The sequence below is a fragment of the Acanthaster planci genome, linkage group LG10 (genome assembly GCF_054643075.1).
Source record: "Acanthaster planci isolate LZ-2023a linkage group LG10, COTS_SCS, whole genome shotgun sequence".
NCBI classification, from domain to species: domain Eukaryota; kingdom Metazoa; phylum Echinodermata; class Asteroidea; order Valvatida; family Acanthasteridae; genus Acanthaster; species Acanthaster planci.
In genome coordinates, this window is record NC_141786.1 from 2966578 (window position 1) to 2991736 (window position 25159).

At 41.7% G+C, this 25159-nt stretch overlaps 1 protein-coding gene across 1 annotated transcript in view; it reads right to left on the reverse strand.

Annotated features, from left to right (window-relative positions):
* Nucleotides 1-25159, reverse strand: part of LOC110984303 (adhesion G protein-coupled receptor L3-like) — a 105111-nt gene that overhangs the window by 18614 nt on the left and 61338 nt on the right. The window contains exons 5-10 of the mRNA XM_022244336.2: nt 22260-22354; nt 14384-14578; nt 13891-13962; nt 3317-3437; nt 2670-2771; nt 283-367 (exon numbers count right to left, since the gene is read on the reverse strand). Of these exons, the coding sequence (XP_022100028.1) occupies nt 283-367; nt 2670-2771; nt 3317-3437; nt 13891-13962; nt 14384-14578; nt 22260-22354 (670 nt within the window). The remainder of the gene's footprint in view (nt 1-282; nt 368-2669; nt 2772-3316; nt 3438-13890; nt 13963-14383; nt 14579-22259; nt 22355-25159) is intronic.

A 25159-nucleotide genomic window follows, 5' to 3' on the forward strand; every position in this document is an offset into this window, starting at 1 on the left:
CCCCCGGCGGCGTGCAAACCGTCTTGGTAGTCTTAGTCAAATTAACGTCAAAGAAGAAACATAGACAACACCCCCACCCCAGAGGAAAAAATTAGGAATATTTTACGAATTACACATGCAGGTAACGCTACAGAGAGAAGCTGTTTCTATAGTAACATGCCCACTATCGCGGATTATATGTCAATAGTACCCAAAAATAACGAAATGGGTTCGGAATACTTCGGCCGCATTCGACAGTGACCCTGGCGGCTAACGGACCGGAAGATTTCCAGTGTCACTGACCTTGCCGGGTCCACCTGGGAAGGAACCAGGCTCACAATCGTTGAGGCGAAAACCAAGGTGGCGACACTGGTATTTCTATCGGGACCTAGATTCGGAAACCAAAAAGGAGGGTACATTAAGGGACCACCTAAAGGACATCGCCTAAATTGCTTTACCTCTGTCTCTAAATTCAATAGCCCAGACGGATCCCGTGACCGGTCGATTCAAACTCATATGCCCCGCTGCCTTGAGCAGCATCACAACTTGATTGGCAATGCATTGCTTGTCCCCGCCTCACAGTCCATTTTTTCTACAATCGAAAAATGGCTTCGTGGAATTTTTTGGGCTGGAATTTTACAACTCTGTGTAAATTCCCTATATCGAGGGCTGAATTTGCCCAAAGCTTCGATTCTTCCCACCAACCTGACTCCTCGTCGGAGGTGCACTTCAACCGATCATAAAATGTTGGAGCAGCGAACTGGCAGTAGCCTTTTTAAAGCATGGCCCCAATAACTGTTTGAAGCGCAAATGTGGATTAAAAACAACAGATTTTACCCAAACCAAATAGCGCCCTCTAGGTTAATGCGATCAGCTGTCTCTGAGCACATACGTTAGTCAACAGCTGATGCTGTCTGAATGGTGTAGCTATATATCGCTGGAATTGCTTCAAGTGAGACAAATAGTGTAAAGAAATGAAACTAAAAGTATAAGCAAACAATTCCTGGCTGATGTTTTGGTGTTAGACATGGTGTTTTAACAAGTGAGGGACTGTATCCCGAGGGTGATAAAAAATATCAGATCCGCATTACGGCAATCAAAAATTGTTAAATAAAGCCATCAACCATAAAGGAGCAAAGCAACACATGTAATTTGACATTTGACACTGTGATCTTAAATGCCAAAGAAAAAAAGCAACAAAAGTGCTGTAGTAAAGCAACCTTTCATATGTATAAGAAATATACATCTCAAGACGCAGAAAAATAACCAGATTCTTCATTATCCTTCTTTCCGGTAAATCAGATTGTGTCCATATTGTCCGAGCAAACACAACCACCCGTCAAACTGGCGAACAAAAGGTGCTTTCGTGTGCTTTTTGGCAACACTAATTTTCTCGGCCGTGTTGAGGACGCAAGTTCAGGGACTCTAGATACACGGATGTTAATAGTCTCCTGCAAATATTTTGGCCCGCTGATGAGAAAAGTATCACCTTGTAGACTGGAGGTCTAAGTCATTTTTACAGGCCGATTCGGGTGTGCAGATGCCAACTAGTGATTGAAAGGGCCGCAGTAATGACTTTTTTTACAGAGGCTTTGCTACATAACTTTTAAACTCCCCTTCTTTGAAAATTATATTACCCCCCCTTCGTGTTGCGTTTACTTGGAAATGCATTTTTGAAACGTATAAAACTTTTGATTCTTTACTGGAAAACTGACGGCGCTATTGCTGTACATGATGTACATCTGGGAAGATAATAAAATAATAATTTGTGTAAAAATTTTGAAACTAAAATTTGCTAATTAAAAACATTAGTTATTTATCATGCACTTCCACGACTATTAATAACCCAAAGAAGGAACAAAGCATTTTTTGTTGAAATGACATTGGGGTTTTCTTCCCGGGATGATTTCACAGTTCTGCTTATAAAGATAGAGTTTCCATTGGCATGAAACCTAAAGTGGAACCCAAATACTCTCCTTTGAAACTGCAAGACAAAAATCCAAACAATAAAGTTATTAAGATACAGAGGTTTGCTAGCGAAGGCTGTTTCGAAAAATACATTGCGCATGATTGTAGCCGGGGGCAGGGACCCCCCCGCGGAAAAACTGAAAATTAAAAGGGGAAAAAGGATGAAATAGAATGATTGCCAATTTGCTGGGAAAAAACTCTCAAACTTGACCAGTTTTTACCATTAATAGTTCATCAGTTCGCTGCTGACGCGAGTGCTTTGCCCCCTCCCCGGAAATCGCCCTGGGAAGAAGTGGTGCCCCCCCCCCCCCGAACAAAACCTGGCGACACCCATGTCATTTCATGATCCCTTTAAGCTCACGGACCCATCCCGCACTCGTAGATGAGCGTACAGTTCATTTCAGTTTGATTGCATGCATATGGCACGATATCGCCCTCTAGGGTCGATGTTGGTGTTTGTATCGGCACACTACAGTAGCTGCTGTTGATATTTAACGTTCACTCCTTTCTGTGGATTTTGGCTCTTTAGCGAGAAAGATTGATGAAAATATGCCTGTACCAAAACTTTGTTCTCAAGACCGAAGAAAAAGCCACTTTTCCAACATAACTACATAATAAGCAAGGAGCGTACATGTGAATGTGTGTGCGGTTGAGACAATGTCCTCCTGACAGCAAAGCATAAAATTTTGCTTGGGAACAATACTTTCTATTTCTCTCTTTACCTTGTCGAGCAAGTACCGTCCGGGGAATGATCACCTTTGTCGAGTAGTCACTAAATTCGTGGGTAAGGTCTCGGCTATCGTGCACTACTTCGAAGATTGATTCTGCGGACAAATTGAAGCACGACTGATATATAAACGCTCATTTGCACAGCCAAACAAAAACAACAGTAGGCGGTAACGGAAAGCGACTTATCCACAAGATGTAACCCTCCATAACAGCAACGGTACCCTAAATAATTAAAGGCACGACGAAGCAATCTACCTTCCCAGCAGACCAAGGAATCACACATAACGACTCCGACAATGGACTGATTGTGTGTCATAGGTGCTGTTTACCAACATATATGCCGGCTTTCGGTGTAGTGCTCAGCACATCAGTAGTCTGAGTACTCAACCGATCGCCGGCTTCATTTTTGGTAAATGACAATTATGACACACTTTGTTAAGGGGGGACGCAATGTTAGCTGATGTTTGTAGGTCACGTGACTTACCGGGCGCAATCAGTCTATTGTAGAAGCAAATAACAAAATGGAGGTCTTGCCAAGTAGGCCATGTCGATTCCTGAAAGCATATTAGAGTTATGTGTAACACCAGGCAGCGGAAATTATGGCCGCCAACGAAAATGGTCCATAATGCCGCGAACTTACTGTAGTTGGTATGTGACACTGTCAGGGGGCCTTGTCCCGTGCTGTCAAGGTGAGACGTGATCACGTCCCCGTAGTTTTCAAAGCTTTCCAAAAATGTCAGAAACAGATTCGCTCCTCTGAACTGGAAAAGTAGCAGAAAAGAAAGCACACACAATTTTAACAAAAATAAACAATCAACATTCATCATCCAAGTAAAAGTGGCGTGTAAAAATACGGATTGGTTTTTCATTTGTGAGTTATCGACCTATTTTGATGTCTTTACATGTAAGGAATCCTGAATAAAAGTGATTGAGAGGATGCAGTTGTCTTTGTAGGTAAGAACTCACGTAATCATCCTATAAATCGATGATCAGGAGAGGCCTCCGTACAATAATTGTAGTTTTGAACAATGGCGTACGAGTTCTTTGGAATTTACACAAGTACAGGAAACAGAACATAACTATCCCGAGTGAATGGCATTGACAGTTCAGAGACAGCCACCCAAGAAAGAAAACGCCTTGTAACATGCACCCCTTGATTCAAGTATTAGTTAGAAAAACAAACTGCTCGGGGTGTACAGAACTCGAAATATCCTTGTTTTTCTGTATAAGCTGCCATGGGTGAAAATGAGCAAAAAGATGAATCAGCAAACCAGTGACTGCACAATAATCAACGTTTACTCTTAATGTTTAATTCTCAGCAAATTCATTTACTCACAGATGACGGAATCTTTTTCGATTTTGCCTATTAGTTAAGGCAAAGAGTCTTTTGGCGACTGGAAACGTTCATGTGTGTTTTTCTACCCTTCCTTCTACATAATAAATGACCGCTTCTGTTTGCAGCACGCGAAGATTTTCCTCCCTAATGCTTGCTCCCATAAACAGTATGCAGCCTCTTCGCACTCACTCAAAAACACATTGCAGATTTCTCTCCAGTTAAAAGGCTTCTCGTGTTCGTCAATGTCAGTAAACAGCATGCAGTTTCTACTCACGCAGGAATCTATGGCAAGGTCCTGTTTAGTTACAAGCCTTTTTCGTGTACAGTTTTTTTGTGCCATGAGGGTTTTTTTCACTCACATTAATGACATTCTATGTCAGCGGATGGCAGCACTGCTGTTGATACGCCAGAAGGCCGTTGAATATTGGGTGCAGCCCTTTACAATGTTTAGCTTAGCGTAGTGACGTGTGTTGCAATCTGAGGCTTCATTCCGTAAATGCGTTTTCAGTGTGCCTCATTTCCGTACGCGTACACTGCGGAGAGTGGTCATTGAATATTGTGCAGAATTGAAATACGGGGAAGACATTAATTATTATTTATATAAGCAGGGTGCAGCTTTCATCATTTCTGCTGGTTAAAGAACCTCGTTTTTCGTTGTTTTATATTTATTTCATTTTTATTTAGATAACTTTTTCGGGCAAGAAACATGGACAAATGACAATACATTTATAAAAATTACAAATATTAAGATAAAAACTTCAAACAGAGATCGTACACTCAAAATTATATAAATATATACAACAAAAACAAGAAACTTGAACAAATCTCTTGAATAGCACAAAACACAAAGCCCAAAAATGTGCCATGTGCGGGCCCGCGGGAAGCATGCCTGAAAAGCCGAATTAAGGCTTATCGAAAGGTTCCCGACTCCATCAGCATAATCTTGTAAAGAAAAACGAAGAGAAAAAGACATTACAAGAAAGGATAAGCCATAAAACCCACTGAAGATGGTTGCAAGTGCCTGTCCACGAATAGACTACACGAACAATACAAAAAGAAAGTAAATGATAAAATCCAACCTCAAATAACCCAAACCCACATAGAGAAGCAAGCCAAGGAACCCCTGCTTCAGCAGCGACTGCATGGTGCACAGAATGATACTTAATACACATCCACTAAACTGTCTAAAGCGGGTTTAAGCATCGTTTTAAAACTGTTCAAATTAAAAAGAAATTCATCTCTAACTTGTTGCGGGAGCGAAATCCATGTACGGGAAAATCCAAGAAAAACCGAATGTTTAAAAGCACCAGTTCTGGCAAACGGGTAATTAAAATGACGTGTGTCATTTTTACGACTATTGATCGATAAATAATGGAAAACTGGTTGATCGTATAGCCCATACAAACACACCCATGTTTACGTTACATACCTACTGTGGACATTCCTTTGTTTTCGTGCAGTTAAGAAAACTCAGTGAAAATACTTGTTTTTCTTGAACTGGGGACACGATTTTCAGCTGGCTTTTTGTACAAGGTTTCGTTGACTATTCCTCTTCCTTTTAGCATAGATGACCCCTACCCCAAAATGCCTTTAAACGTCTTTTCCAGAGAGGGGGGAACCTTGTGTGGACATGAGCAAGTCCACACAACGCCATCGTACCCTGCATTATGTGGACTTCTTTTGTGCAGATGTCCACACTATGTATGCCACGCCTGTACAAACAAATATGCAAGAGAGATACCACATTCTTAAATGAAGTCACGATTTGCCTAAACTAACTAGGTGATAACTATATGAAGCAGTGCGTTCATCGAAAATAGTCCTAGTTAGTTTATGTTTTATACGCCCAAGTGAACAAATAACAACTTCCAAAACATTATTATTGACATGATACATTCTTGATACTGGGGTTCTAGATCTAATGACGTGCATAATTTTACATTTGTTGCTGTTTAAGTTCATCTTATTTTGCACACTCCAGGTATGAATCGTATCAAGGTCATTTTGCAGAATCACTTCATCAGTAGGAGTGTTGATAATGCGGTAACGTATCTTTAGCATAGGCCTTCTGTGGCACTACAGACTGAACACAACGGTACATCAAAGACAAACACATTAAACAAAACTGGTCCAAGAAAAAACCATGAGGACCCCAATAACGACCCCTCGCCCAGGATGAGCAACATCCCTTCAAGGTCACCCGTTGCGAGTCAGGTAACTACACAGCCACTGTAAGGTGCTGCCACATATATTGAATTTAAGAAGTTTCTGCAACCAAAGCTGGTGATCGACCTCATCAAAGGCCCGGGACCAGCCTCGAGGGGGGCTATGTTATCCAAAGTTTCCGCCCAATGATGGAATAAATCAGACACCCGAGTAACACAAGCTTTACTTTACCAGAAGCCATGATGAGTTGTTGACTGGACATCGTGTGGGGAAATATGCCGATAAAGTCTATCTAAACAACAGTCTCCAGAACCGTACAAGACAGTAACAGAACATAGCGAAATCGGGCGATAATTACATATATCATTTTCGTTGCCTGACTTATGTAAAGGAACAACATTGGCACATTTCCAGTCAACCGGATCAAACCTGAACGTAAAGACATATTGATTATTTTGCATAAGGTACCAGAAATTTAGGGAGCGGCAAGTTTCATCATCTTAGGTGAGATCTCGTCGGGACCAAAAGACGTTTCTTGCTTTAGGTATAACAGAATTTTTGGCACTTCTGATGAGGAAGCAATATGTCACTCAGGAGTGGAGCAACACGCTGCATTGCACCACAATTGTTAAACAAATGAGCACAATCAGCGGTATAGGAGCCAGCTAAAAATTACTACAGAATCTCGTCCGCAAATATCTTGACCATAACTGACTTCACTGCCATAAATGACAAAATTGTCACAAGCTGAGCTAGACCATTTCAACTTGTGAAAGACCAGAACTGTTTTGGATCATGATGACAGCTGTCTGATAAGTCAAAAACATATTCTGAACAGGCCTGCCTTGTAAATTTTCTAACCTCGTTTCTGCAGGGCTTATACATTTCCCATTTCAAACGTTTTGTTTACTACAAATGGCGGATTTATATTATCAGTTCTTGGATTTAGACAATCTAAGGACCTCAGGCGTAATCCCCGGAACTTTGCGTTTCCCTTTAATCTTTATTTTGGGAATGGCATTGCTAAATGCAGGAGGAAAATGATCCTTCAATCCAGCTCGAGTATCAATAATATCACCCTCAACAGTGCATGTATCCCAGGGGACACTTGACATCACCTGATGAAATTCGTTCATATCAACCTTGGAAAATTGATGAATATAACGCGAGATAAACCGAAGGAGACTTAGAACATTTCATCTTGGAACAAATAATATCATGATCACTATTGATTTTATAGTTGATTCACCGCATACATGTAGAAATGAGCTCAAATGTCATCAATTAACTACATGTTCAGTCTACATGTTAAATCCTATACCAATAGACTATGACATAACAATTTTCAGTATGCATGTATGTGGAATTATGTATCCCACGGAATGAGGCTTTAGGCCTACGCCATGTTAAACTTGTATTTAGTGTGAGCCAACTGAGTCTCTTCATTTTGACCTATCACTCAGTTTTTGTATCCTTGTGAAACTGAAAATGGACGTTTATTTAAAGTCTGTAACTCAATTGTGGCTCTAGCAGCATACTTTCCAGGGGAATTGATGTTTGCATAAACCATGTAAAATTCACGTCATGTAGCATTTTAACAGGTCGCATACACTTCCAGACACTGCTCGCGCGTTGCCCCCCAACCAATGTGCGATGTACGTCATGCAAGACACAATCACCCCGCGCAGGGTGACAGGGAGGGCCTGCTGGGAGTAGCAGCCCGTTTCCTAGGAGGTTTAATCGGCGCCGCCTCGGGGCGCAAGTATGGCCTTTCTTGTATATAGGCTAGTTGGATAACGAGGGCTTGTGATTTACCCATGGCTGATGTGACACTCGACTACAGCACTTGTGATGTGCGATGTGAGATTCTGTCACATTCTGTCTCACTTCCTTCCACAGACTCGTCAAATAAGTGCTTGAAAAAAAAAAAAAAAAAAAAAAACCTCTCCTCCCTGTACACCACCTTGTTCATTACTTCTGAATAAATTAGATTTTGTTTGATCGCTGGATAGAGCAGGAATTAATTGAATCATTTGCATTTCGCATATTCAGCTGTATATATGGACACACCGTCTACGCAGTTCCGAACATTATTAACGTCAGAAAAGGGGGCGAATAATTCAAAAATGAAATATACGCTTATAAAATGAAGCGTGTGTCGGGGTTGAGTATTTAGCAATAACTTTACAGCAGGATTTTTCAAACCGTGGGAAATTAGCAAAGCGGCGGTAATTTTACGATTCTCATTTATTGAGACTAGTTGCACAATATGTCTTTTGTCTCTGTTTATGTTTACCATATCCCCCCTTTGTTGTTCGTCTTTGTGGAACTTAAGGTGCCTTTTTTGGGTTTCTTGGGTGCGTTGCGTACACGATTCGTTCATGCGTTTCACTCTCAGAAACAAAAACGACTCAGTTAACATAAAACACGTGTGCGTTGTCCAGGGTGTAACTTCGACGGACACGTAAATACGCAACGCGCAAGTAAAACGCATATATCAACGATGACTGATCAACGCCAAACCCGATTTCGAATCGAATAAAATTTGCTCGTGTATAATATATATAGCATCATGTATGCTGAAATACTGCCTTCGAATGCTGATATAAATTGTTCTAATAAATATGTTGTTCTTGTATTTGATTCAGGTGAGCCCTTTTACATTGTAAACAAGCAAATACATTTAAAATTGTCGCTGGGTGCAAACAATATTAGGTAAACAGTCACAATCCAGTTTATAAAATGCACGATATTGCCGCAGGATAAAACAGTGTCTTTTTCAGCTCCAGTGCTGTAATGTTGGGTTGTTCAGATTCAAATCCTGGAGTCAAGTTTTGAAGACTTAACATTAAGGGGCCTGTTTGTTTCACGCGGATCCGGATCGCGATCATTGATCCTACGCTGGTTTGCTGAAATCAGAGGCCGCCTAATGGATAGCGCGAACCAGCTCTGGGATCACTGATCGCGATCCGAATCCGTGTGAAACAAACAAGCTCCAAATTTGGGCGTGGGTTGTGATCCTGCCTCTGACTCCATGCCTGTTTGGGCTGAGTCATTTCGAATAATTGAACATTCGAATATTCGGTCTTCCTTTCAAGTGAATATCCCAACATTCAGCATAAAATCAGTAATTCACAATGAATACGCCCGTTTGTAGTTTTCCTGTAGGCCTACAACAGTCTTACACAGGAAAGTAAAAAAAAGGACCGAACGATTCTTTCTCCCTAATATTAATTTATTTGTTCAAAACTGACAGCTTAGAAATATGTGTGTGTGTTAAGTCCACGGGAGAGTGTTATCATACAAAGAGAAACAGAGATCTTGTTCTTTGGGATTCAGAACTGTGTGTTACAGTGTGTAAAAATCCAAGTTTAAAACGTAATATATTGTAACTAATGTATCAGAATTTATGTCCACAGTAAAGGTTGTGGATCGTGTAAATGGTGTACTTGAAGCCATTAAAAACAACTAAACGCTATTGTGTACGGTAACATTTCAAGGCAAACTTTAATCGCGTAATCTTGTCGTACAGCGCACACCGCGGGTAGTGTTCCCGGATAGCGCACGTGACCATCATCGTGATCAAAGAAGACGCCCCCCGTCGCGTCTCACTCTGGCGTTACACGGATATGGCGGTCGCTATGACTAGAAACGCGCACAGTACATACAAAATTGCCGCGCGATAGTTTTCATTTTAATAACACACACAAGGCGGAAACTCGCTCAGTTTACAAATCATTATGTTATAGACTTTTTTACCACAACATGCAGCGCCCCGCGAGAAAAGTCGAGGGCACGACCAGGAGCACCCAACCATTTTATTCAGTCTGTGACAGAATTGTAGTCGAGTCACCAGTGTCGAATCCGAGTTGCGAGTCACAGTTCCTCGAGTCTGAGTCGTAAGTCACAAGCCTCGAGTCCGAGTCGTGAGTCGCTTATTTTAAGTTATCGACCTGTCTGGGGGCTTTTTGCTGCGCATACCCAGAATTATGTGGTTTTTGCTTGACAATAAAGCAATAAAAAAATATACATGTATATATACATGTTAAACCCTACTTATTTTTTATTGCCTTGCTAACCAAATTAGCTAAATTAGGTTAATTTATCACTTTCCAAAGAGCTATGGTTAATGTCACACGAAAAGATAGCTTTTTATCTGAAAGAAAAAGAATCCACCATGAAAACTTTGACTATACAAGCAGGTATTACTTAATCACGTTATTTTAACCCTCTGTGCAAGGGCCCATATTCAAGTAACCCGATAGTGTTTAGTACAGCTAGAAGCTTACAGAGGTGTTTAACCAGACACTTCATGGCGTTGAGTTACATTAAAAATAAAGAAATGTTACATTCGTTTCAAAAATTTTGATTTTTTTTTTCTTTTTAGGAAAATACATGACTCGAGTTACGAGTCATTTTCCAAAGTGACTCGAGTCGATCCGAGTCACGGCAAAACCGACTCGAGTCCGACTCCTGGGCTCGAGTCCTACAACACTGGTGCGCGACGGTTGATATCCAACAACACGGCTCTTTGGCTAATACCAGCCAATCAGCGCGGAATGGTTAAATAATATCGCCGTGGTTCTTCGGTTCATCGCCCTTCTGATCGCGGTTTGTCTACTGTCAGTGTCAATAGTGCCATTAGCAAGAGCGTGACACCTGCACATTGAGCTTAAATTTCAGTTGGCACAGTCGAGTGCAATAGTTTTATGCGTGACGAAGTGCGTTTGCTGTGTTTTCAGTTCTTCAAAGATGTTTGACCGTTTGCATTCGTGCATGGAACCACTGACGTGCGTAGAACCACATTGCACGTGTGCGGTGCAGGTGGGTGTTTCAAAAGGAGTGCCTGCCCTCCCTTTCATATAAAAGAATACCAATCTGCTTAAAGAAACCGCAGCATATGGCCCCCTTCCTCCATATGGAGCAAGGTATGAGACGGAGAGAACCCCCCTGCTTTGTGTTGGTCATTGTCTCGCAGGAATCTGGGGAATTCCTTTCAGACATCTTGGGGGGGATGTGTTAAGTAACAATAGTCTGGAATGTGTATAGGGATTGGACATGTTGGGGGGTACCCCTCGGTCTCATTTCTTGCTGGGTATGCCTTCCTCCGTTGATGATTGTTATGCTTTTCTGTTAATGAATACTTTGTTACCTCTGGAATCTCCTTGGCATATTTGTTGAAAGTGCGTATTAGAGGCTTTGCTTATACAGTAGTAATCTCTCGCATGGCAGTTCATTTGTTCCACAGGGAAACCTCCTTTGTGCATACCCAGTGAAACAAAAGAACTGGCCTGTCAGCAGCCATTCAGACCCTCAAGTTTAATTGAAATGCCTCCATATTCTGCGCGGCAGCATAGTAAGATGTTACAGAACACTGCTTTGTGGCAAATATCCTAGGACTTCGATTTCCAATCAAAAGATGCAGGCTCATATGTTGGACTTGCAGTCGAATTCAGCGTCTGGGACACGTTCCCATTGATTGAACTGACGAATTATTCTAACCGCGCGCACGCGTACGTCCTGCCACCGTTTGCGCGCGCTTTAATTCCCCGAATTAACTCCGAACTGCTGACGGTAATTTCTACGAATGCGTGTTTAGACGCATCTTTGGAAATGACCTTCTTTAATTGTTCTATTCAAAATGATGCCTTGCCAGAAAGAATAATTTCTCAAGGAGTTTAGTGCCATAACTCTCCTTATTACAAGTATCCTCTTCAACAGTTCATTCGGCAGTTACCTTTTAGACAACGACAAATGATGGACTGTACCTTTAAACGTACTGCGCACGCGCGTCCAGATACACCTGACGTTGTCTCTAATCTCCCGCAATCTCCACTGCATACATCACTTGCGGTCGTAACACAATCCTCGAAGTCATTAGGCACTCGTCATACACGTGTGGAGATGATTCTCGCTAGGCAAGGCTAATTAGGGATGCACTCTATTTAAATACTCGTTTGAAATCTGCAATAACTATTACAGTCCCCACTCGTTGGTGCTGCGTGTGAATTCTAATTTCCATGCACCAACTCTTCACCTGTCGCTATACATCATACAGGCAGCATGGCCGGACCTGGGAACAAGAATTCTAAGAACTGAATAGGTGAATTTGGAACAATTAAGTGCTTTCTTCAGCCGTGAAAATCAAATTAAAGGATCTATGAAATTAATTTCTTCTTTGTTCACTTTTTGTATATCTCTGTACTCTTCTTCACTGCATGCAGATTGTTTGACATCTTTTTTGAATTACGTGAACTGAAAAGAGCACTTTTTCAAACATTCCAAATTGACCAAGCATTTCTGGACAAGTGAGGGCGCTTTTGCTTTGATGTAAATCCAGGAAGACATGGTTTGGGTTGCATGTCTTTATGTTCAAATTGTGAAGCCCAAATTTGTTATCTGAAACCATTTCTACGAAAATAAAATTGCTTGCTTGCTTTTTGCCGTATACTTACACAACAATAAATTGCCAAAGGAAATAAAATCTACCATAGCAGTGTTTAGAAAAATCTATGAATTTCCTGTGCACTAACCAGTGCACCATTCAGGCTTAGTGCCTTGGATGACATCATGATTTTCATCATGCATATCCATTGACATAAAAACCATAAAGGTTCCAAAATATGGTTTAAAATTGGAAAACAGAAATTTAAAATGAGGTAAATTGAAACCCAAAGGTGCAATTTCAAGGGATTTAGTAATATATTTCTCTTTCACGGTCCCTTTAAAGCTCCAAACAACCGATAATTCTTTTCCGTATTTTTCTTAAATGACATATCAAATTCAACCTCTCTGGCCCTTTAGCAGCATATTTGCTGTTTGGTATATTGCTATTTCCTAGCGCGTTCGTTCTAAATGGTCACTGTTGGGCACAAAATACCCAAGAACTCAGCGATAGCCTATTCCATGATGTTCTGATGTCGCTGCATGAAGCGATTTATGGACCGAGTTGGTATAACTGGAACGATTCAGCAGACGACGGATTAATTGGTTGAAAAACCCTCCCAAAACCTGGCATACAGGTTTAGATCGTGTTACTGGCCAGTACGTAATTGTTGGCATATGCAGTACGTGTCCCTGCACACTGTGTTCCACGAATATGCACGAGAATTAGGGCGACAGAATTCGGGAAAGGTGAAATAGTAAAAAGTGTTATCTTCGCTACCCTTACAGTGAAGAATAGACAGGCTATAATGCGACGCTTGACTGCCTTTGGCTTTTCCACGTGTACTTTTTGGTACACTGCGTACACGATGCGCTCATGCGTTTCACTTTCACGGATACAAAAATCGACCCATTAAAATAACACAAGTGTGCGTTGCGTTCGGCCGTTAAAACCGCCCCGGAAGCGATTTTGGCGGATACGCAACTCTTGGCGCCAGTGTTGGCGCGCATATGGAAAGGCGCCTCTTGCCGACTTGTACAATTTGGGGGTCCTTTCCATTTCCACATCCGCGTCTACGGGAAGACCTCTTACGCCGACGCAAAACACAGCACTTTGCGAACGATGAAGATCGTCGCTCAATGTAGTCTATTAACGTTTATATATTATGTAGGACTATTACAAGTGTTTGATCTTACTTTGGTCACACGAAACTCCCAATTCCTGAATAAAAAACAACGTTGTTTTAATGGCATTTTAAAAGCAAATCTCCGTCTGCCCTACAGCAATCTGGCTCCGATTTGTGGCAAGATTTCTCAAGATTACATACCTGATGAATATTTGTCCAGAGAGTTGCAAAGCTGTCAGAACTCAGCACATTGTCGACGGATTTCAATATGTTCTGCGATTTAAAAGAATTAAAGTGTACGTTTAGTAGTACTTGCAGTTCTAGTTGGAGAAATGAAGCATTTAAACCAGCCAGTGAGGTAATCAGGAACAAACGTTTGTTGTATCGAGAGCCAACAACAATACTAGTTCTACCATTTAACCTTTGGTTTATTTTTTGTGTGGTCCTATCTTATGAAGTTTTAAAGCTTTTGTAACATAGGTGGAAACGTCCATATTTATTTCCCATTCTACACTGAAAATATGGAGGGTCTGGTAGCCAATCGATCTCCAATCTCCAACAGCGCCCTCTACTGTTCACGCACAACGTCTGTTGTTTTACTTAAACTATAAAATTGACCAAACAAAGAAAGTTTGTCTGTTCAAGTTAAAAAAAAAGATTGCTGTGTCAAAATATCTCACGTTAAGCTTCTTACCTGTATGGATTGATTTGCTGAGTCTACTGTGAGCCCGCCGAGGTCTGTCTTGGCAAAGAGTTCGAGAAGAATGTCGATGGCCTGGAGAAGCTGGCCAGAGTACGCGATGCTTGATGGCTCTGTTACGGTGACCAGCTGCTGAGCAACCGTGACTAGCTCCTTGGTCAACGTGACCCCGTTGCTGGCATTCTTGGTCTGTAGATCGGAGACAAGGACCCAAAAGGAAATTAAAGGAAACAAATTCAGAAATGTCATTTCGTCCCAGTTTAAAATGTGGTGTGGTGTAGATGGCCACCATCTTGACACTTTGTTGCGCTGTAAATCGTGCAGACATTGTCGTTTATCTTGTACTCCCAACCAAAGATCGTGTAGCGCCGAAGGCGCAAGATGGATAACTCTGTCCAAAAGGTGTAATTACCGTGGGCGCCATTTGAGCAAGCGATACTCTTGCGCAGTTTACGGTAATGCTTGGGCGCAGGCTCACCACGTGCACGTGCCTGCCGCGGCGCCTGCGCCTGTGCAATGTGCTGAAATGGCGCCAATGCGAATACAACGTTTTACGTGTATTCACGATGAAGTTCACCATCTTGCGCATACGATCTTTGCTCCCAACGATGCCTTTTCCTCACATGAAAAGAAAGGCGTAGGTGCTCCACATTTCTTTTTGCTCATATCTTAAACTACGTTTTGTCATTTTTTTGTCAAATGAAGGTGGGTTTCGACCACAACAGTTGTGAAACTTTTCGCACAGACTTTGTCCCTGGGATAGAAAGGTCTAAACCCATCGTGACAGCCAAGCAATCAACCAGTAAAATGCTCTTTACAAGATCTGCCAATTTCTTGCCTTCCTGTGATCAGTCAATGTCTAATCATGGAGGATTATTCCTGCATGGTCTAATCAACGATCCTGGAAAGAGAGATGCCCTTCAGGCATAGTCTGTAGCCTTTTTTGGTGACAGCACTGCAGGAGCGAAGCGAGGGGTCACGTGTGATAAATGAGGCCATTATTCTGAGCCATGTGCCTGATGGACAACCACTGGGGAGATTCACTTCAGCTTAATGAGCTCAGTCGTTATGACCAAATGATTGCGGTGCATTATTCTGAAAGGTTAGTCTCCTTCGTCTCAGCTTTATCCCAAGGGCCCGTGTGCACAGACCAGTGGTAACGGAAAACGATACAGCGTGCAATTCCATGTGCACATCATTATGTCACAGACTATCCACAAATCAATGGCACCCATGAGGAGAATCGAAGGCACGCAGAAAAGGTCAATCATGCCATAACGCACTGTCTCGGTGCTAGCGAGGTACCTCAGAGAAATCACTCAGGTTTCTGAAGACAGCGGTTTATCCCGTTTATCGCCCTGCCGCCTCTTGCTCTCCGCTCTTGGTGTAAACACGTACTCTCTTGACAAACCACTGCGATTGACAGCATTGTTTACTGTGCCAATTCCAGTTTGGGAGGGGTTTTCTTTGCGATTTGTTTCTGTTTTCTTTGTTAATTGAAAGACAAAATACCCAGTGGCATAAACAAATTGCAGGTCGCTCAAAGATGCCAAATGCAACATGACTCCTTTATTAAGTTGAGAATTTTAAGGAAAATGAAAGTAGTTGAAAATACTTATGTTATATTGTCACCAATCGTTATTATTTGCTTGATAATTACGTAAACCATATTTACATACGCAGCGTAGAATCAAGTTAATTAAACGACAACAGTTATGCACGAGCGAAGGTAAAGATGATTGTTGTATCTTAACTCAAGTACGAACATATGGCCAAAATATGATCTCTGACCAGCCATCACTGGCACACTGTTCAGATTTTCCTAGTCAGGTTCTTTGTTTTAAAAGGGTACCTCGCGTGTATAAAGCGTTGTTCACCTGAACAACCGAGTATGCCCAGCCATGACAGCGCGCTGTATATGCTGTTCTGTGTACAGTCTCCTCAAACGCTGTAGCTGTGACCTTCCAATGTTATGTTGAAATAATAAAGCGGGACCGTAGTTTGCCTCATGGTAATCATTTTTAAAGGGAAGAAAATGCACGGTGGCGTGAGTATTGATCGAATACCCTGTTGTGGCACTGAGGTGTACCCATTTTGCTGACAGGCTGATTTCGGCTATATGCAACTTCTCAATTCAAAAATGTCGAGCATCACTTCAATTGCTCCAGAGGGGAACAAATAAGGAAACCCCCTCACTGAATTGTTGGGAGGTTATTGAAAGGATAGTTGACAAAGGCAAAGAATGGACGCATTAACATGACTCATGCCACTCTAGACTACACCGAGGAGACGCCCTAACGGCGGTAGCACCGTGCTCATCGAACACGCCTCATTAGAGAGGTTTAGTTGCACGTTCTACGTGAACGCAAACGCGAAAAAGGCGTGGGCTCTTGCTGACGTCATTGCTTTGTGCGTACTTTCTCTCACGTACGGTATAGTTCGCACGGACGTCCAATACGTGAAACATGGGAAGTTCATGTTGGATCAAAACGTGAAAAACTGCAACTTTTTCGGAAGGATTAAATTTATGCATTAAACATTCGCTGATGTGAAATGGACATTTTTTTCAAAGTGCAAAAGTTATGCAACTTGGAATTTTTCATGCTTGGTTTATGATGACCGATTGCACTTTTTTGAGACATTTGCCGGATGTTACTCATCATTTGTCCTTTTATTCGTGTGTTCATTGGAAGATGTACATTTTGTGCGGGACGCGCATCTAAACGTTCAAACAAGCATTTGACGCCCCGCGCACTCGTGTGCGATAAGAAAAATCGTCACGTTCACGTTTGTGTAATACGTACATCTAAACCTCCCTTAAGCTTGATGCGGGCGTACGTTTGGCAATCCACAGCAATGATGGTTTGAACGGTACCACCCTTTCAAGAATGTTGTGCCACTCTAAAAAAAATGGCTTCTAATTCAGCTGGTTGCTGAATCACACCGCAGTCATGATCACTTGCGCGCGTCGCAAGGTCATTTTAAATGAAGGGGGGTGCTATCATGAAACTTGCCAAGGGACCGTCAGCAAATTTCATGAGTGCAATGTCAGTTTGATTCCCTGTGGCACTTGACCATCCTCCTCCTTTTCAAACAGTCTAATGCAGGGGGATTGGGAGTGAACCCCCCCCCCCCCCCACACACACACCCCTCTAGCGCCACCAATGCACACAAGTGTGTATTTGCCTGCAACTGGGAACCCCCTATTGTTCCTCTTTTGTTTGTACCCCAACTTTTTTACAAGACCACCCATATGTTTTGTACACAGTTGTCAATTGGGGACCCTCTGTCAATCGGGGACCTTATTGTCCGCTATTGTTCAGGGTCCCCAATTGAATGCAGAAACAAACTCATACACCCCTCTAGCGACACCCACGCACACAGGTGTGTATTTGCCTGCAACTGGGAACCCCCTATATTGTTCCTGTTTTGCTTGTACTTGAACTTTTTTAGAAGACCACCCATATGTTTTGTACACAGTTGTCAATCGGGGACCCTCTGTCAACCGGGGACCTTATTGTCCTCTATTGTTCAGGGTCCCCAATTGAATGCAGAAACAAACTCACTCGCACAAGAGGCCTTGGTTGCTGTGACACTGAATCACACGATAACGTGACAAATAGACGTGTTCTGCAGACATGAGCACATTATGTCTTGTCATTGTCAACGGGCCCCTGCCTTAATGGAGTGCCCTTCGTCAAATTTCCATTTCTGACAACGTGGTTTGCTCTGCAGCAAAAGACAATTCCCATTCACTTAGATTTAGCTTGAGATTCTCTTTTAAAGGACCACTCCTGTCATTTTGCCTACAATTTGTACATGGGCGGCCCAGATTTGCAGAAAAATCACACTTTGTTTATTTTCGATTTTACCTCAGTTTCGTTCGAGTTCAAATGTACACCGGTCCAATTAATTCTAAAGAGGGTTGTATTTCATGACCATATTTAGTAATACGTGTATTGATTATCTGGTAAATTATGGTTTGCCACGAATTTTCAACCCTTTTGAATTATTCTTTTACTTTTGTACTGACGACCAGCATAGTTTTAGCAGCCACTTGTAGGAAAAAGCGCGACTGTAGCGTAGAAAGAGCAGACTGTATATGAATTCAGTATTGGAAATGAAATCAATTAAAACCTTACCTTGCGCTGTTAATGTTACCCACCTCTGGTCCTCACAGGCAATTTTAAACCCACCTGTATTCATTTCTTGCTTCATTTTATACATGAACTGCCCAACCTAAAATTGTCCACGTTCCATCATCATCCTCGACTTTCATTCCATCTGTTTTTACGAGGCGAAGCAAGGTATATACATGTATTGTACATACCATACGGAACAATAGGTGGTCATGAAAGAGTGACTGTGCACCTTTTACAAGGAGGCCTATGTATCTTCGTGCAGGGCGGTCGTGAACGTCCACGAAAGTCATAAATCTGACCATAATCACATACCCTCCCCCCTTGGGTGTGTGACAATACATTAACATTGGTAGATTTAGGACACGGGTAGATCTCGAGAACCAAATTGTTGGTTTGGGGCTCGGGGAAAAGTAAATATTTCTTTGTGAAACTTTCATTAGCCTAATTTCTGGACGTTTAGGATACGGCTGTAATAGGCTTAGGCCTATGTGAGGAAAGAAAAGTAAAATATTCCTGCAAATCGCCTTTTTGTAGAGAAAAATGGGGTAAGCCCCTGTTTCCTTCCCCACCATCTGCCAATGAATCAGGACTTGTTTGTGTCCGCCGACCTCAGCGCTCGTAATATCCTAGCGTGTTTAAAGTCTTTACCAGAAATGTAGGATCATAACAGTGATTTCTTGCTTTCGATGATAGATCGAAGGCTAATATAATTTGTTTCAACAGAGTCTTAAGCATAGGCGTCCCACGGGGCTGTTGTGTCTTTGAACTCTGGCAGCACTTTCAGGGAATATATATCGACTCAGACATATGAACTCTGTAGGCTGAGTCATCGTGGTCGGTATCTTTGAACTCACGGCTTTAAACAAGACTTGTGGGAAACAGAATTATAGCGAAACTGGCATATCTCCGCACTTAACATGCCGAAGTGGCACCCCAATCGGCGCGTTTCACGCGTGTAGACCATATACATGTACTTTTGTATTCCCACGCATTACCTTTGTTAAGAAAAATGTAAATCTTTAACACTGAGAGAAATGATTATAATGAACTACTGACAACTGTCCCTCGAAAGAAAGACCTTTCTTCAGCAATTGGTTTAACAACAAAGTAGGTGGAACACTTTGTATTTTCCGATGGCTGCAGGTTCAAATCTCATTTGTTTGTTTGCTATACATTTGACTGAATTATAAGTTTTTTCCATTTAACCTGTGATAATTCTATGGTTTATACCGGATCGATTGTGCATAACTTATCCATATATGGTTATTATTACTGCTGGAAATTACCAACGTTTCCTTCATTTTTGAGGTTTAATAACTACTCCGTGAATATTATGCACAACGCTCGAAGTGGGCAATTTGTCAAACACAGTGTGACACGACCGCCGTTAATGGCTAAGCAAACGGGCCGTGATGTTTGCCACAAACAGAGACCATATTGCCCAGCGACTATCCCCGTGTCCTGGCAACGGTCATGAGATCTACTAAAGTACGGAGCCTGCTGCAATTGCTCTAAAAGATCCACTCTAGCTTCCTCGACATCAAAAACATACATCAGTCTTGAGATCCATTTGAAGAAGGATCCTCAATACTTTAAAGGGAAACTATAAAAAGCTCAAAAATATACCTGTGTTTCTCAAGCAAGTTCTCAAGTAACCTCGTGTTTCCTTTTCAATTTTACGGGTAGTTAGTATGTCGATATTCATTAGCGAAGTTGAAATGTTATCAATGGCAAAATGCCCCCGTGCTACCTTTGTCCACAAAAAACTCTTCCTTTTTTAGGATTTGATAGTCCAAATTGTTCCTCCTCTAGGGATTCATTGTTTTGCTAATCCATATCAATAAGCTTTCAACCCATTCTCGATGCTTCCACAGAAAAACGCACGAACTGAGCCTTGTCCTTCCTTGATGACGTCACAGCAACAACGCCCTCAGGAGACTGGGGGAGCATGGAACATTTTGTCAATTCATTTAACCTAATGACGATGTCAATTCATTTTTGTACATTGAAGAAGAGTTTAAAGTGGCAGAATAATGGTCCAACAACATTCATGGCAGCCACACTTTGGGCTGATGATAAACATATAGTTCTTGCAACTTGAAAGTTTACTGATTGGAATGCGAGTTATTTTTCCCTAAACCTGCTACAAGATACTGTCATTTGAGCCTAGTAAATCTCAAAATGCTAAACTTTCCTTCCCAGTGACAAACTTTGAAATTTGTCAGAAATTTATTTCTCAAGTCGTCTGACTTCTTCAGAATCGGTGATCCAGCTCACGGGCACAGCCAAAACTCTGACCAGAGTCAATCATGAAAAGAGAAACACACTTGTGACAAGAGTAGAACACCTGTCCAGTCTAGTATCCAAGGCTAGGTTCGCTTGTCTAGCGTAGACTTGCCTGTTAGGGTCCGTTCAGTTGAAATTACCTATGTGCACCACTTTTTTTTTCTACAACCATGATCGTCTTTACGTGTAACCATGTGTCGTAAGTTTGCTTAGGAGCAGAATCATAATGTGAGAAGATGTTGGCCTTGCTACGTTCAATGCAACACTCACGACGCTTTTAAAAGTGGTGTAAGGGGCTCTGACAAAAATGAGAAGGAATGAGCACGGACTGTGTAATATTGAAAATATAGAATTCTGAACATACTTTTTCTTTATCGTCAGAGTTAGGCCAATTTATATTTTGTGCCCCCCACATATGCTTAAAATGTGTCCAAACTTATGAAATAAAAACGCTTTAAGTAAAACAACCGTATCGTTCATTTTCATGAATACAGAATTCCAACATTGAGAGGCTTTTTTTTCTGTGTTTTTTACTTAGCTGATTTTTTTAAATTTGCACCTTGAAGAAGCCATAATGTATATGTTTGCGGGTAATCTGATTGTAATGTAACAGCGTTGAGTGGATGTTTCTTGATCCCAGTTCAAGCAAACCTTCCGTGAAATCTTGGCCCAGTTCTGTCGCATTTGAAGAGAACGTCTCACGAATCTTAGTGTGCCTTTTGGCTTATAATAACAGAGGAAATGTGTAGTGTCGTGCGCTTGGAGGTGCCAGTTTGTGCACGAGTGCCATATATACGTTAGGGCTCATTTAGGACAACTACGTCTGGTTCTCAGACGACACGATTCCACCTATGTTGGAGCGTTTTCCAGTGTGGTAGCCGCAACGGCCACGTGATCACAACGGGAAGAATCCCACCATATTCGAAAATGGACTGATGCAGTTCATTTGGGGGTTTTGTGAGCGCAGATACTTGCGTATTGGAAAGTATATTGTACGAAAGCTTTCCACTCTGGCGGTGTTGTGTTGCGTGTCTGTGTTCTGCCACGCAGTCTTTGTTCTCGTCCATTACGTGTGGTTGCTTGTCAGTAGATTTGAGCCCGAAAGCGTGCCAACTCACTTTAAACTTCCATGCTCTCGTAAAATTGCTTACCCGTTATATAAGATCCATAAGTAAGCTTCCATTGTATACTTGTCCATTGAAGTAATTGTTAACAAACCCAAACACAAGCCTTGAGAAGCCGCCTTTGGACGACATCACTCTTCAGCTTACAGATATATGCAAATTTGTAATAGCATAAAATTAAATGGCAGCAAACGCTCATACACAGCGAAACAACATTGAAACTACGGTTAAATTTAGACGAAAGGGTCCATTTATAAAATGTATGTACTGCATATTGTATGGGCGTCAAGTATTTTACGCGTGTTTATATTGGCTTACCTTTGCATAGAGGTCCACTAGGGTCTGAAGGGAGCAACCAGTGTAGTCAACTGGTCCCCACGCACTGTTGGTTCGGCATTGTCGCACCGCCTCCCCTACAGAGCCAAACAAAAAGTCGTACAGGATAATAAGGCTCGTTTTTTGAAAGAAATCCATCCTAAACCTTGCCATACCACTTGGCATTGTTGGCTCGCAGACGCGAGGGAAATAGAAATATGACATTTTGTCTTCATTATTTGGTCTTTGTGGTGGACATTAAGGTGACATGATCCGGTGACCATGGTGACACTTTCACTGCTCATTTGAGTGGCCCCGTGCGAATAATGTACATATTGTAATAAATAAGACACGGAGCCACTGCACCATGGGAGTCACTCTGTTGTACAACGCCGACCAACAATGTTTTTCACCGTTGATGAGGGTCATTGCGGATATCCAGTGAAACGTCGCTGGATAAACCTATTTTGTGCTGTCGCTTCATGCGAGCACATATGTCCTAGGCATCACATTCTTAGAACACAACGAACCGTCATCTTTCCTTCCTTTACCATCGCACTTTCTCGTAAACTAAACCTACTTTCGAGGACCGTTTTACACCGAACATTTTCTTAATGGTGTATAACGTTTCTGTCTTTTCTTTGTCTTTCTATCCTCAATCGATTGCATCGTGTTTGTGCAGGTTCTTGTATGGTATGTATGCGATCCGGAGAAGGACATCTGTTGACAACACTTGTAGGTCATTATTGGCAAGTATTTACGAATGTGGAAACCTCTCAGATGGGACCTACTATGTCTTGATCTGGAACGTCTCTGTCCTTGTTTGACACAACTACATAAAAAGCGGCATTGTGTATGTAGTTTGCATTTAGAACATAGAAGGTCGTTGGATGGATATTAATAACATGCCATACAAGAATTTTTCCTACTAATGATCAGACGATGAGACATCAATGCCATTCAGGTGATAGAAGACCAGCCCATTAAACCACCGATGTTTTTGCATACATAATTGAGACATGTAAGTAGAACTTTTGTATATAATTCAACTCCAAAATCACAAGTTTATTCTATTCATTAATTGATTGATTTGGGTTAATCCAAAGAATTTTCCTGCGGACGAATCGGGGCAAAATTTACCGTTTCCTTTGAATGAATTTCTGTTGCAATAAAATTTAACATGCCATGTGAATGTTTAACATCGGTGGTTAAGAAATATCTCATTTCCCATTACATTGTATTACGTTTCCTCTCGGATCTTATTTTTGAATTAACGGGAACACTCTCCAAAACCACACGTTTGTTTTAAGGTCACATTTTTGAGTGTTAACTATCGCCGTAAGAATGTACACATAAAACTTTGAATTTAAGCAATTTCAGAAAAACTTTGGAAGGTTTAGATTCACATTTGCAAATAATCAGGCCCGTGGCTTTTAAATCATAGCACAAATTCATGACGTGGAGTAAACACCAATGCATCGCGCCTCAGGGACCGATAAAAGTTTATATACGACCAAAGCGAAAGGTTAAATTTCAAGTAGGAAACGTTTTTAATGTTCTGGGCTGCTGTGTTTAGATTTCACAACTTGTTTTCCTGCATTCCCGGCGGCTGCCAAACCCCAGATAATTTACCACCACAAAAAACGTTTCCGGTTCCTTATTGAGATTAAATGTAAAACCATCTGGCATGTTTTAGGGCAAAGGGGAGGTCAGGGTTGGCTTATCGCAATTTTCAGGATCGGGGACATAATTGAGGACGAGCTAGGGTACATTAAACTTCCCTTTGTAAAGTTTTCTCTATGGTTGGCTAAAGATCGCTTGTTATCTCAAAGTTAAAGTCTTGTCGCACGATGTTTGGAAGCATTCCTCCTTTTCTGCATAAACTTCCGTGTTGCCTTTTCTCTTTGTAACTTCTTTCCTTTTAAACATAGGTTCCAGGTGTTTTGTCCATAAAAAGTACATGAGCACAAAGTACAATTAAACATGGATTGCCAATTGTCGTCCCTTCTCCATGCCCGGTCGGCCTGCCCCGAGACTTTAAAAAGGTTACTTTTTAAGCCAGGGGGCACGGCAGAAGATGTGATCGCGCCCTTGTTTAAGAGAGTTCTATAATGGTGTAACGCATAATACTGAGCACCTTTGCGGACAATACTGGTACAAATACTTGCCCCTTAAAAGCGCACACTATATTAATTACAGTCCCTCTTGCTGGACAAGAAGTAGCGTCGAAGATGCAATTTTAATATTGTTGCAGGGCATTTCCAGCCATATTGACAATCCTTAGGCATATGGTAGAATTTTTCTCCGTTCGTTTCTCGCATATATTCAATTTGAACCAGCCCCAAGTTCTGTAGAGCAAGCTCCCGCACTTTGTGGATTTGTGAATTAATGCATTCTTGACAAATAGGCCTCAGAGGGTAAGATTAATGCAGTCTGGGTCTGATATTTTCTACACCGATACTGGTGCCCCACAGGGGCTCGTTCTACCAAAAGATCTTTTTACATTGTATACAAGTTATTTGAAAGGTAAGAATGCGCAGTGCCTTGTGGTTAAACGTCATTTACGGGATACAGTCACGGTGAGATGAAACTGTCCAGTTTGTGAAATAGTGCCAGGAAAACTTCCTGCTTTGAAATTTACAGAAGACCATGGAATAGTGTTTGATTTTCGGAGATCGTAGCAGTCAACGCAAATGGTGCTGATACTGAAGTTGTTACCACAATCAGCTGGGTACGATAGGTTGATCTCTAAAACTGCAGTATCAACAGCCACAAATTATGTTCCAGAGTCAATCAGTGGATCTATTTTTTAATGATTCTTAGATTGTTTCAAGCTTGTGATGGTTTGCCAAAGTGTTATCCGGCTTGTTATGTTCGGTTGGTAAAGGGTTGAACGGTAGGTA